The sequence below is a fragment of the Panthera uncia genome, chromosome B1, assembly GCF_023721935.1.
Source record: "Panthera uncia isolate 11264 chromosome B1, Puncia_PCG_1.0, whole genome shotgun sequence".
Classification (NCBI taxonomy): domain Eukaryota; kingdom Metazoa; phylum Chordata; class Mammalia; order Carnivora; family Felidae; genus Panthera; species Panthera uncia.
In genome coordinates this window covers 5033008-5047109 of record NC_064811.1, presented here as the reverse complement: position 1 = coordinate 5047109, position 14102 = coordinate 5033008, and the positions used below count along the sequence as shown (strand labels likewise).

General features: G+C 51.7%; 1 protein-coding gene across 1 annotated transcript in view; it reads left to right on the top strand.

Annotated features, from left to right (window-relative positions):
• Positions 1–14102, top strand: part of EVC (EvC ciliary complex subunit 1) — a 75240-nt gene that overhangs the window by 737 nt on the left and 60401 nt on the right. The window contains exons 2-4 of the mRNA XM_049632626.1: positions 2–132; positions 6298–6420; positions 12310–12393. Of these exons, the coding sequence (XP_049488583.1) occupies positions 2–132; positions 6298–6420; positions 12310–12393 (338 nt within the window). The remainder of the gene's footprint in view (position 1; positions 133–6297; positions 6421–12309; positions 12394–14102) is intronic.

The window sequence follows — 14102 nt, the reverse complement described above, 5'->3', positions numbered from 1 at the left end:
CCGCTGGGCCGGGACGCGGTGCGGCCGGCGCCCGCGCTGCTGGCCCCCGCCGTGCTGCTGGGCGCCGCGCTCGGCCTCGGCCTCGGCCTCTGGCTCGGCTGCCGCGCAGCCCGCCCGCGCCCACGGCACCAGGTGGGTAGGTTGCCGGGACGCGCGGGTGTGGGACGCGCGCGGTGCGGGCCTCCTGCGCCCCGTGCGCACTCGAGCGAGATCGCGGGCAACGCGCGCACCTGGTCCTGCCCCGGCTTCCCCTCTGCCCTGGGAAGGGGGCTGGAGATCCATTCCAGAGTGGGGGAGGGGAGGGCGGCGGTGGAGTGACAGGAGGGCACCGCCCTGGGGCCCCCAGAAGTGGCTGCTCCGTCCGACTCCGCCGTGCGTTCACAGACGGCCGCTAAAGTGCTCTGGGCCTCAGTCTCCACATCTGTGGCACCACGGGTTTGGATTCGCAGCTGGCCGAGGGGCCCGGCTGAGCACGGTGGACGGGGTGGGGTGGGGGGGCTGCGATCCCTACCCATCCTTTCTGCTTCCTGTTGGGTGAGTGACCCAACTAGCCTCTGTAGACCCAGCTGCCACCCTGGTATGCGTTCATGCATTCATTCATTCACTCATTCATCCCTACAAAGTTTGATGAGCGCCTTCTGGCAGCCACTGTCCTGAGGGGCTGAGACGCCACATTCCCGTGCAGGGTAGACCCCGTCCTTGCTGCTGGAGGTTCACAGCCTCCAGAAAAAGGCTGCAAGTAAACATTTGATTGTAACACAACCTGCTGAGCTCCATGATGGGAAACCATACTGCTACCACCTGCTGATTGCTGACTGTGTGCCGGGCCCTGAGCCGGATCGTCTACCTGAATTATCTCATTGAATCCCCAAAACAGCTTTGTGAGTTTGTTCTGTCAGTGACCCCACTGTGCGTTTGAGGACACTGAGGCACAGAGAGGTGAAGTGACTTGCCAAAGTGACAGATGTGTGTCTAAGCCCAAAGTCACTGTACTCTCCATGAGAGGCAGTGGTCACAGGCTAGATGCATGAAGGGGATTGGTGGGGGCTTCGCGTGACCTTTGTTGCGGGATGGGGTGTCGTGCGGAGAGGTCTGGCATACAGCAAGGCGTTCATTCGATCAGGAGTGACGTGATCACTGTCTTGGGTCCTTGCAGCTTTGACCTCTTTGAAGGATAAAATCTGGTAGGATCTGAGTTGAGGTGTGTGGTCTTGTTGCCTGAGTTCCTGGCCCATTGGAGAAGAAGACAAGCCCAGCAGGTGGAAATGCGGGCTCTTTCATATTGCCCCTGGACTTCGGGGGAGCGTTTTTGCTGGAAAGGAGTGATAAAGGCTGAAAGTAAAATGTGTTGAATGCTTATGGGCAAGGTTGAGGTTGTCACATCCCACTGGTGATTAAGGGACACTGAGAGACCTCGGCTTCTTGTGTGAAGAGAGAGGTTACACGTACAGAGCCTTTGCTGGGTGACCTGTTCCGAGCCAAGCGCTTGTGGGATTTGGGTTCTATGTTCTCGCTCCAGACCTCTGAGTGGGGGAACTGTCATTATCCTCACATGCCAGGTTAGGAAATCGAGGCTCCACAACGTTGTTCTCGGTCCAGGGCCACATGGTGAATAAACAGGGGGGCTGGATTTCAACCCCAGTCTGTCTGAACACCTAAATCAGAGCCGAAAGCTCTGAAGGCCATCTGCTACTTGGTGCGGTAACGGTCAGTCTCTGTCTTGGTCTGTCCGGGCTGCAGTAACAAAATACCATACGCTGTGTAGCTTACAAACCACAGAAACCTATTTCTGACAGTTCTGGAGGCTGGAAGTCCCAGATCAGGGGCCAGCACGGCTGGGTTCTTGGTGAGCACCTCTTCCAGGTTGCAGACTGCTGACTTCTCACTGTCCTCAGAGAGTATAAGGGTCGGGGACTCCCCGGGACTCTTTTGTAAAAGCACTCCTCCCTTTCGGGAAGACTGGACCCTCCGGAACTAATCACCTCCCAAAGGTCCCACCTCCAAATGCCATCACCTTGTGAGTTGGGGTTTCAGCCTGTGAGTGGGGGGTGGGGCGCAAACCTTCACACCATAGCGGTGGCCCGGTGGCCCGTGTCACAGCTGAGGCTCACGGGGTTTGGGTTTGTGCAGCTGGCCGCTAAGGCCTGCATTAGTCCGGTTGAAGGTCATGGTGGCTCAGACTAGGGCAGTAGCCTTAGAGGGGGCTCTGGCTCCAGGGTAGGGCTGACGGGGTTTTCTGATGATTTGGATGGGACCTTAGGAACAGCCTTCTTTATTTTTTTGAAGTTTATTTATTTATTTTTGAGAGAGAGAGGGAGAGAATATGTGTGCATGGAGGGGGGGAGGTTTGGCAGAGAGAGAGGGAGAGAGAGAATCCCAAGCGGGCTCTGCTCTGCCATTGCAGAGTCTGACACGGGGCTCGAACTCACGATCTGGGAGATCGTGACCTGAGCTGAAATCAAGAGTCAGATGCTTAACCAACTGAGCCACCCAGGCGCCCCAGCAACAGCGTTCTACGTCGACTCCTTTTTTCCTCTTCTCTTCCCTACGTCTCTTTTTCTAAAATGCCCACGCAGCAATCTGACTGTCTGGGTTAAAAACCTCCAGTGACTGCTGGTCACCTACAGAAGATTATGTCCGATTTCCCAGCGTAAGGAAATGGAGTACAAGGTGATCACCTTCCCCGGGACATCCAGCCTCAACACAAAGTGCCCAGGCACCCACAGCATCCTGTTCTCCAGCCACCCAGTATCTCCTTGCTTCTCCACTTCTGCACACCCATTCTCTCTGCCTGCAGTGACCTTTCTCGGCTTTCCCTACTCTCTGACCTTTCCCACTGATCCTTCAGGAGGCAGAGAAAAGACCCCCTCAGGCTAGATGAGGTACTTCTTCCCTCCTGCGTGCTGGGTTCCCTGTTCTCCTCTGGTCCAGGTCACCCAGCTCATAATTTTACCTTGCACCGCTTTCTTTCTGTTGTTTTCCTTTTCCTTTGTTTGTTCGTTGTATCTATTTCATCATCAAAACTTTTTATTTGCGTTGGCATTCTACCTGCTCATCAAGTGTCCACTTAACCCCGTCTCAGAAAGCAATGCGTCCAACTCTTTCAGCTGGTTTTAGGGTAATTTTCTTCCCCTTTCTAAAGAACTTGCTTCCCCGGCTCCTTCTTGCATTTTTGGCTTCAGGCATAGCGTTGACTTCACACTGCGGACCCCCGGACCCCCCGGGAGGGTTCAGCTCTCTTTTCTTCTGTTTCATATGTACACCCACCCCAGCCGCCACCACCACCCTCCCTGTGTGGCTATTGGGTAATTTTGTTTCAATCAGTGTTCAGTGTTCCCTTTGTCAGGATTCTGGAAGCACTTTTTCACCGTGAGTCAAGGATCAGCTGCAATTGTGATTACTTTCCTTTTTCTCACTGCCTTTTGTTTTCGCTGAAATTAATAGTTACCCAGGTTTTTTTCCATTTGCTTCGATTCTCCTGCTCATTCATATAACACCGAACACCCCTCCTTTTATACACATTTCTTGTCGAGACACTTGAGGGCGTTAAGCATTTGATAGGTTTTATCTTCTTGCAAACACCGGGAAACTTCTCGCCTGCTCCCGTCTCAACCGGGTCGGCTCTCTGGACCACTGTGACTCATTTGGACCAAACCAGCAACAGCATTTCCTGGGAGCTTGTTAGAAATGCCAGTTCCTGGGCCCCATCCCAGACTCACTGATGAGAATCTCTGGAGGTGGGTAATCTCCAGTTACATTTAAGGAGCCCTCCCAGGGACCGTTTTGTTTTTCAACATCAAGCAGCGGATACTCTAGGCTTTTGCTGTCACCAGTGGGACCTCTCCGGCCGTCACCCTGGAACGTCTTCACCTCCCTGGAGTTACATCCTCTTCCAGGGATCTCCTGCACTGTCTTCCTGGGCTAATCTCCTCACGTGGGTAGAGCATGAACTCCTGGATCTTCCTGCGAGAGAGATGGAGGGAGGTGCTTTTGAGAACTTCTGTGTCTGGAAGTATCTGTGTCCTTCTGTCTTTACACTTAGCTTGGTGAGAGCAGTTAGGTTGTGGACGCCAGGCTGGGAATAACCCCCCCTCCCCCGCCAACCCGGGAATCTTGAAGGCATTTTTTTCCCCATTGCCTTCCAACTGCCATTGTTGATGTGGAGACATGGGATTTTGTTCTGATCGCTGGTAACTTTGTTTTGTTCCCCTGGAGAATCTGGAAGGAAGTATCTTTGCTCCCAGTTTAGAAGAGGCACCAGGATGGATGTTGTTGACAATCAATAGATTCCCCTCCCTCCTACTGTGTATTCAGGAGGCCTTATGATGTGGAAACTCACTCTCTTTGATGATTCTTTTCCTTTTTTTTTTAAATTTAATTAAATTTTAATTAAATTAAATTTTAATTTAATTTTCAAGAGTTCTTTTTTGTCCTCAGAATGCTCTGTGTTTTTACTGCCCTGTTCTTGTTTGGTGCAAGTAACATCTTCTCTTGGCTCCCTGAGGATATTATAGTTGCTTGATTCATTTGAAGTTTTCTTCTTGCCCACACAGCATCTATGCTTGGTTCACTTTTTCTTTTGGTTTGTTTGGGGTTTCTCTTTCACAGTAGAGTTTGTCCTCAAGTGGCTGGCGATCCTTGGCTTCCTGGTTATTTTTCACTGGGGAGCAAAATAATGATGCCCCCGTGTGGAGTGGGTGAGGTTTATCTCCTGCAGTCACTACCATAGGATGATCTGATTAGGTGCTTGCCTGTGGAACCCTTGTATTGGTCAGCCGTAACTGCCAAACAAACAATCCCTGAGTCCTTGGCTTCATCATCTACACCTCTCTACCACACCCCACACTGGTGCAGCCGCAGGGCTTCTTTGGACACGCTCCTGCCACAGGGCCTTTGCACTTGCGGTGTCCTCTCCTGGAAAGCTTTTCCTGAGCTATCTGAATAGCTGGCTCTCTCACTAAAAGCTTTTTCTCAAATGCCACCTTGGCCAAGAGGCCTTCCCCTCCTATTGCTCTCCATCCTCCTGTCCTACGTCATTTTTTTCTGTACCACTTACCACCCCTACTCTCTACGTATTTATTTATGTCGCTCTGTCACTGGAATGTAAGCTCCATGAAGGCAGGGGCTTTGTTTACTTCCTTCATTACTCCATTCCCAGTGACTAGAATAAGCCTGAGGCTTAGTGATGCTTCGTAGCAGTTGCCAACTAATTCAATGACCAACGGGCGATATTTCTTCAAGGCAAAGATTATATCCATGAGCAGCCCCAAGAGGGGCTTGATACGTGTCTCTGGCGTGATGGGATTTTAAATACGGTTGATAATCATGACCTATGAGATCACTGCAAAGCCAGAATTAGCAAAGACTCCATCATTGCTCCCAGGGGAGACACAGGGCTGGGTTCCTGGAAGACTCCGGCCACAGCATCTTCATTAACCAGCCAATACGTAACTTTGTCTTATGTGTGTTTCTATTTAGCACATATTGTTGATGCATTAACATTGAACTCACGGCCAACAGCACTATCGCTCATGCCTGAACGAAGCTTATCCAACACGTGCATTTTCTCCGTGAGGCACACGCCAGCTTTCTTGCCCGTGGGAACACCGGACCACACTCCAGCACTACACTTAGGGGTTATTTTAAACAACTACATTAGCAACAGAAAGCACGGATGTGTGAGAGGAGAATGGCATTAAGAACAAAAGGGGCCACCTGTTTGCAGTAGGAGACCCTGACAATGTAGTCAGGCAGCTCAAATTCTCTCCACCCTGCACCTGCCCAGGAGTGACCCCCAAAAGCACCACAAGTGTTGATTTGGGGCGGGTTACAAATAATGTCAGCAAGTAAGCAAATTTACAAATACAGAACCTTTCCCATAATGAGGATCAGCCGTGGTTCCCAATACAAACCATTCTATACTGTACCGTTACCTGAAATATTTTCTTAAACGCATCCAGTGGCATTATGGGGGTTAGCAGGAAAATTAATATTGATGGGCTGTTTCCCGCAGTAAGCTGTTACCCCAAGGAGCTCACAGGCTGCCAGGGGCCACCAACCCAGAAGAACAATGGAGTGACTTTTGATCCAGTGGGGATGGGACAGTCGTGAAGGCTGTGTGGCTGACCCGACCCCGGGCGGGGGCAGGAGGCAGGAGGCAGGGCGCTACGCACAGAGGGGCCAGGCAGAGGCACGGAGATGTGCACACGTTGGGTGAGGAGGTGACGGCTCGAGGTATGGGGGCACCAGGCTGAACGGCTTCCCTGTGTTCTCCCCACCCCCACCTTTGGATTTTAGAAAGACGATGCTCAGAGTCTGCTCAAGAATTTGGAGTCTAACGTACAGGACCCCTCGGAAACCGGCTCCCCGTCCGGGAGGAGGAAGAGACGCGCACAGACATCGAAGGAGGAGGCTGTGGACGTAAGCCGCGTGTTTGGGTTTGTTTGCCGAGTCGCACGTTGGGTGTTGTGTGCCCTGCCTGGCAGCACAGATGTCATCCAGATGAGCCCCTGACAGATTTCCCAACAGGCTTCGTTCCTGCAGTATAATTTACATACAGCAAAGTGCACAAATTTTAAGTTTTCCACTTATAGCCAATACCCCGATCTGGAACATTCTGTTGCCCCAGAAACCTCCCCCATGCTCCTTTCTGGTTTACCTTCCCCCCATCTACCACCTTCCCTGCTCCTTCCAGAAGTGGCAGGTGTGTGATTCCCATCACCACTGTGGTCTCACTGTTCTAGAATCCTGTGCTTTCTTGTGCTGACAGTGACTCAACACACTGCTCTCGAGGCTTTTACCGTATGGCTGCACTTATCAGTAATCCATCCCTTTTAATTTTTATTGAAAAAATTTTTTAATGTTTACTTCTTCCTGAGGCGGGGGAGGGGCAGAGAGAGAGGGAGACCCAGAACCCAAAGCAGGCTCCAGGCTCTGAGCTGTCAGCACAGAGCCCCACGCGGGGCTTGAACCCACGAACTGTGAGATTCTTGACCTGAGCCGAAGTTGGAGGCTTAACCGACTGAGCCCCCCAGGGTCCCCCAATCTATCCTTTTAATTGCTCAGTCCACTGTGGGGATATATCACCATGCGAGTTGTTTCCAGGGTTTGGCTCTTCTGAATGAGGCCTCTGTGAGTGTTTGTACGTAAGTTTGTTTCCATTTCGTTTTATTTCTTTTACGTGAATGTTAAGTAAATGTCCAGGAACTCGGGCTCTGGACCTCTTGATAGACATGTTGAAGGTGGATTCTCCCCGTTCCTTCCTCACTGGCCCCCACACTGCCCAGCCTGAGCTCGCCGTGGGGCATCATTTCATGCATGAGCTCTGTGGATAAGGAGGGCGTTTCTTCCAAAGGTGTGCTATTTCTAGACGCTTGCCGGTCCCCAGAAAATACTATGGATCCTGGCCATTTACCCTCAATTGCCCAAAGGTAAATATAGACATTTACACAGGTAGATAGGGAGAGAGAGAGAGAGGGAGAGGGAGGGATGGAGAACGTCCTGAGAAAAGGGGAAGACTGAACTGACATTTTTTTTTTAGCACCTACTGAATGTCAGGCATTTTCACATATGTCACTTTTGAATGATGGTGAGCACTCGTGTGGATTACCCCCAAGCACCTCTCTGAGCAGCCCCACGAGGCAGATCTATCTTCCCAAGGATTCTGGACACAGGCTTCCCTTACGCGGCCCGATGGATGGATTAGCTGCCCTCGCGGGGCTGCAGCGGGAGCGGGCCCCTGGCACATAGGTGCTGTGTGTCCGGCTCATGCTCCCTGCCTCTCTGTCCCCAGGCGCTTGGTGTCCCCATGTGGCTGCACGTGCGTGTGTTGGTGCAGGTGTCTGTGTGTCCCTCTCTCTCGTGTCTCTGTGTCTGTCCGCATCTCCGTGTGTCTGTGTGTCTTTCCCTCACCCTCTGGCCCTCTGGCCCTATCATCCGTGTTATCGAAACCATGCTCCCAACAGTGGGAACATACGTGTGCACGAGAACGTGTGCACCGTGTTCATGACAAGGAACGAAATCCTAGTACCTGCTTCAACACGAATGGAGCCTGAAGATATGCTGACTGAAAGAAGCCAGTCACAAAAGACCACCTATCAGAGGATTCCATTCGTATAAAATGTTCGGAACAGGTACATTTACAGGGACAGAAAGGAGGTTGGTGGTTGCCTGGGGAGGAGGGTGTGGGAGGGAGAGAGGTGACAGCGAAAGGGTTTCTTTTGGAGACGGTAAAAGTGTTCCCCAATTGACTGTGGTCATGGCTGCGCATAGCTGTGAATATGCTAGAAATTGTTAAATTGCACGCTTTCTGTGGTTGAATTGCCTGGATACAACCCTGCTCACGCAGAGGGCAGCTTTGGAGATGATGAAAACACGACAGGCTTGGGGATCCAGGACCCCAGAAGCCGGCCCCAGTCCCGTCACCTGTTTGCTGTGTGGCATCGGACAAGAAACCTAACCTGTCTGATCACCTGTTAACTCTGCAAATATTCTGACTGCAGGACTGCAGCGATCACTCAGCGTTTGCAGGGGAGCCCAGTCCTTTTACCTCCCCGGAAGCCACGCTCATTGTTTTTCCCAGTAACGCTTTACCTGTTAACTGTTTAGCTATGCCAGCCGATGTCCATTATCTAGCTAATAATTGCCAAGAGTTAAGTTAAAGATCTGCCTGTTCCAGTGACCGGCTTTGCCAAAATGCCCTGCCTTCTGCAGGCTGAGCTTGTCAAGGAATGCAGCCAGGACTGATTCTGACCGGGCGAGCTGAGCTCTAACGCCGATGTCCTGAAATGCACAGAAAACCCAAGGCATTTGTGGCCCAGGCCACTCCTGGCATGAACCTCATTTCGATAAATAGCTCATGTCGGTCAAAAACAAACCGAAAACTCCAGAAGGCTCTGAGGCATGCCATTGCCCAGGATGAAGAGAGCTGGGGGGATGGCTCCTTTGTGGTCGCATCCTCGCGCTCACTGAAAGAACACCTTGATGTTGGTGAGCGAGATGCCTTTTCTTTTCCTGCGATTACGCTTTCACTAATTTTCTGAATAATTGCATTGCTTCAGCTGGGGAAGTTTTACATTGTGAACTTGCACTACGACCAATTTTCTGTATAATTGTATTGCTGCTGTTGGGAAGGTCATCAGAATTTGGAGGGCATCTGAACTTAATAAGAAAAGCTGTAAAAAGAAACAAAAACAAAACCAAAAACAGCAGAAGCCAGTTTTCTCCTGGATTCCATTTGCCAAGCCCTTTCGGGCCCTTCATCCTGACAAACATCGTGGCCGTCATGGGGTCGGTCCTCGGTGCTCGATGGGCTTGCATCCTGCGGGTGGATGGGGTGGAAACTGCAGGTGGATGGGGCGCATTCACAGGCTCCCCGGACGGATCGGGAACGCCTCAGCTGGACTTGACGCTTTGATGCGCAGGCCCGGCTTCTGCTTCCCTGCGTCTCGGGTGGACCCCAGCCTATTCATCCTGTTCTTCTAATTATGTTTTTCACATTAAGTGCAATTTTTGTTGTCTATCTCCCCTGCAGGGCAGCGACCACGCCCTTCCTCTCATTTTCCACCCTTTCCATGCTGTGCTTTCTCTTCGCCTCTGTTTGTAAGAAGTTTAGAAAAGCACAGTGGTGCCCTCCGCTTCCCCGGCTTTCTCTGAGCAGGCGAGTGTCCACTGGAAAGCAGCCCGGACCGGCTTCCCGGGCGTGCAGCCTGCGCAAACACACAGGGCCTGAGCTCAGTCGGGCCCTGCTTCTGCTCTCTGGACCCTGCTGTCCTGAAATTCTTAATCACTTTCTGATAAGATGCACAACCCCCCATTTTCACTTTGTATTGGACCCCGCAAATTATGTAACCTGTTCTGAAATCAGCCTTTTCAATCTTACGGTCCTCCTTTGCCTTTGTACCTGCACAGCTTCAAGCAGAGATGGGGACTGGATGCTGGGGGCCAGAACAGGCTTTTCCCTCCTCCCTCGGATCACAGGGAAGCCAGGAAGGGTTTTAAGCCGGCAGTGAGGGGGATTCCAAGTTCAAAAGATCATTCAGTTGCCACGTAGAGAATGAATTGGAAGGTATTAACCTCTGAGCCTTGCTGCATGAAATAGGGATGATGGAAATAGTACAGATCTCCCCAAACTGGCTGACGTGTGATAATTAAATGATCAAGAAGGCATTAAGAGCCTAGCACATAGTAGGCACTCAGTGCATGGACGGGAGCCAGTTATGAGGCTGTTGAAGCCCTTCGGGTAATTATGGTGGTGGCTGGGGCCAGGGCTGTGGGTCTGAGTGACATTTAGGAGTTTGAGTGTGGAATTTGTGGTTGATTTTACATGGCAGGTTGGGGTGTGGGAATAACAAAGTATCTCAGGATGTGGCCTGTGCTCCTGGAGGGTGGGGACACCAGCCCAGGGCTCTTCTCTACTGAACACCCACTTCCTTTTTAACCTCCTGGCTCTTACCCTCATTCTTTTTTGTATGACATTGAAGGAGGCAGAAAGGTGTCAGCCAAAGAGGAGGGAATCTGAGCTCAAATCCCGGTTCTGGCGTTTATCAGCTGTGTGACCTTGGGCTCACGGCTTAACTCCTCTGTGTCTCGTCTCCCCCATGAGAAATGAAGACAGTAGACTCAGCAGCGGGGCCCTTGGCGGTGGCACACGTGGGTGGTCTGCCCCATTCTCGTCATCTAAGTCTGTTTTTTGTGAGTCATGAAGCACAGGTGGAAATGACAAGGTCCAGCCCTCGCCCTGTGGCTTCCACCCCCACCCTGCTCAGAAGGGCATCTCGGCGAAACCCGCTTGGGAGGCGTCCTGGGCCACACCGCTGTCGGGTGCTGTCCCAGTGCCCGCATCATGAGGTAGTGGTAAATCTTTCTGTATCCCCTGTGATAGGGTATCTTATCCCGAGGTAAAGTTGGCAACAAGAAATCATTGGTTATGGAGCTCTTTCTTCAGAAATTTTGGTTGAACAGCGTTGCAGTAGATGCGGGTGCAGTTTTCGCCCGGCAGGTCGAGATTTCTCGTGGTCTGGAGTGCCAGGCTCCTGATTCGGCTGCCTGCTCACCGTCATGCCCAGCAGGTGGTTTCCAAAACATTTACTCAGCACGCCCAGCAAAATGCAGGGGGTGGCTCCAGCAGAGGGAGATACAGAGAGGATGTGGGGAACCTTGAGCAGCCGGGAGTAAGTCTTTCCAGTTGTGGTCAGAGAAGGCTCCCCGGGGAGGCACCTCTTCCCCACCCTTGCTTCACGGCTCTTCTGTCCCAGCAACTCTGCTGGGTGCTTTGTCTCACGGACCTAGGGGCACATACGGTACCTTGTTTTCTGTCTGGGAAGACTGAGGCTCAGAGAAGTGAAAAGACTTGCCCAACTGCTTTTCATTGAAGGCTCTGATCCAGAGCCTTGTGTGAATATTACCGTGTGTAAATGTTTACGCCCCTGGCAATGCTAAAACTACTCTGTTTTCTTTTCCACTAAAAGATGGTTCACAATTTTTAGGAACGCTCATAAATTTTTGTCATGTTATTTAAATACTTATTTCTTTCAAAGCTGAAGACTTGAAATTAAATAAGGAATGTGCTATATAACATCTACTCATCCACCCACCCATCCTTTCATCCATCCACCCATTTGTCTATATGTCCATCTATCCATCCAGCCACCTCTCTATCCACCTGTCAACCCATTCATCCATCCATCCATCATCCACCCACCCATTCATCCATCCGTCCATCCATCCATCCATCTATCCATCCATCCATCCATCCATCTATCCATCTATCCATCCATCCATCTATCCATCCATCATCCATCCATCCATCATCCATCCATCCATCCATCCATCCACCCTCCCATTCGCTTTCCCATCCACCTTCCCATTCACCCATTCATCCATCCACCCATTTGTCCATATGTCTATCCATCCATTTACCCACCTATCTACCTATCTACCCATTCATCCATTCATCCATCCATCCATCTATCCATCCATCTATCCATCCATCCATCCATCCATCCATCCATCCATCAGTCTGTCCATCCATCCATCCATCTACCCATCCATCCATTTTCCCATCCACCCATGCATCCATCCACCCATTTGTCCATCTGTCCATCCATCCACCTATTCATTTACCCATCCATCCACCCATCCACCCACCCATCCTTCTAACAAGTGATCACCTACTGGGATCTAAATGAGCCTGTTACAGTCCCTTTCCAAGGCCACTGTTACAAATGGGGTGTGGCATTTTTGTAACTCTTAGCGGTTTATCCTTCATTTTCTAGAAAGCACCCGATGCCATGTGTTCTTCCTTCCCAGGAATGTGAGCCATCTTTCAACAGCAACATCACAGCATTTGCACTGAAGGCAAAAGTCATCTATCCCATCAATCAGAAGTTCCGGGTAAGAGTCCTCAGCTCCGTCTTAGAAACGCAATTATTCAGTAATGCCCTAGAGATGGGGGTAGGAGTGGGCAGTGGTTTTGGGTCCTCTCTGAGGGTTTTGTGGTAAGTCATTTTAATAAGGATAATTTTGAGGCTGTGGAATGGACTAAAACTTTAGGATGAATCCGCTTTATGACAGCATTGTCGGGGACAGGGTATAGCAAGGTGTCCCCAGGAACACCAGGGGCAACACAGTAGGGCAGCACCCTACTCTTCTAGCAGTAACACAAACACCGGCCCTGACACAGTTCCTGGCATCGCTCCTCATTCACAGATCCCGCTTCCACCCTGCTGAACACTGACTGTGGGGCTGGCCCAATGCTAAGCATTTCTCATGCGTTAGGCATTTCCCATAAGGTAAATCATACTGTTATTGCCTCTTCATGCATAAGGAAACTGAGGCCCAGAAAGGCCAATGACCTGTGCGAGGTCCCCTGGCTATAGGTCTCTTACACCTGAAGCCAGGAATTCACCTGCGGTCAGGAGATTTGCAGACAGTAGCCCATCCCACGGTGCTTCTAGGAGCCCTTGGCTTTGAGACTGTCCCTGGAAGAAAGAGTCCCTGGTCCAGTACTGGAGGAAAATGTTGCCTGCTCTCCTGGCCGTAAACAAGACGGGCTCTGGGGTCACACAGACTCCATCCTAACTCTTATCTCGGCCGTTACTATGGGCCATTTTCTGACTCGGCCTCCTGTTTCTTCATCTGCAAATGGGGGTGATGGGCCCTCCTGCCTCCCCCAATTGTTTGAGGGTCAAATGGGATTATAGACATAGGGCTTAGCCCTGCATGTGGCAGCCAAGCGCTCTGTACTTGTTCGGTTTCCTCGGTTATTATTTGCTTTTGAAGACAGCCAGAGCCAGGTTCTGCAAATCCCTGCCCCACAGAAATGATTTCACTGTGCCGAACACAGACTTTCCCACATTAGAACTTTTCTGCAGTACTGGGACTTCTCCCAGAGACGCTCATTGGGAACTGCCTCCTTCACTTAGCTATCTGGTGGGTGGGTGTTGGGGCAAAACTCCCGGACCAGGGGCATTTATTCATCGTCGACACCCTTTGCCAGGCAGGCTCCTGCTGGGCGCTGGGGATTATCCAGTGGTTGGGACAGCATCGTCCTCACCCTGGAGGCCCTCACCGTCTGGGCAGAGATTGTAGGACGGTGTGCCGTAACCGGCATGGGCTGGGCCGGGCTACCAGGGATGGAAGGCTCTGGATCTGTGTCTGGAGGGAGGGATGCCTCCGCCCAGCAGACAGTGAGTGAGGGCTGTTGCAGGCAAGGGGACCAGAATCTGGAAAGACCCAGAAGTATGGAATGACGAGGGAGGTTTGGAGCTGGCAGCCGGCTCCGTACTACTTGGGCAGGAACATTCTGGAGCAGTGGAGCAAGCTGGACAGAGGTGGTGGCTGACATTTGTTGAGCCCTCCAGCTGTGCCAGGCACTAGGCTGTGACCTCATGTGGCCATGGCAGCGTGTGGGTCTTGAGTCCCTTGGTAAGGAGTTTCGGGCCTATCTAAGGGCAGTGGGGAGCCACCTCGAAGGCCTGGGGTCAGGAGGTGATGCCCAGGTCAGTGTAGGTGGGGAAGAGCCAGGTGGTCAGCAGGTCAGTGGACAGAGCAGAGCCGGGGGTCTGGGACAGAGGCAGAAGCAGTGGGGGCGGGGGGCAGGG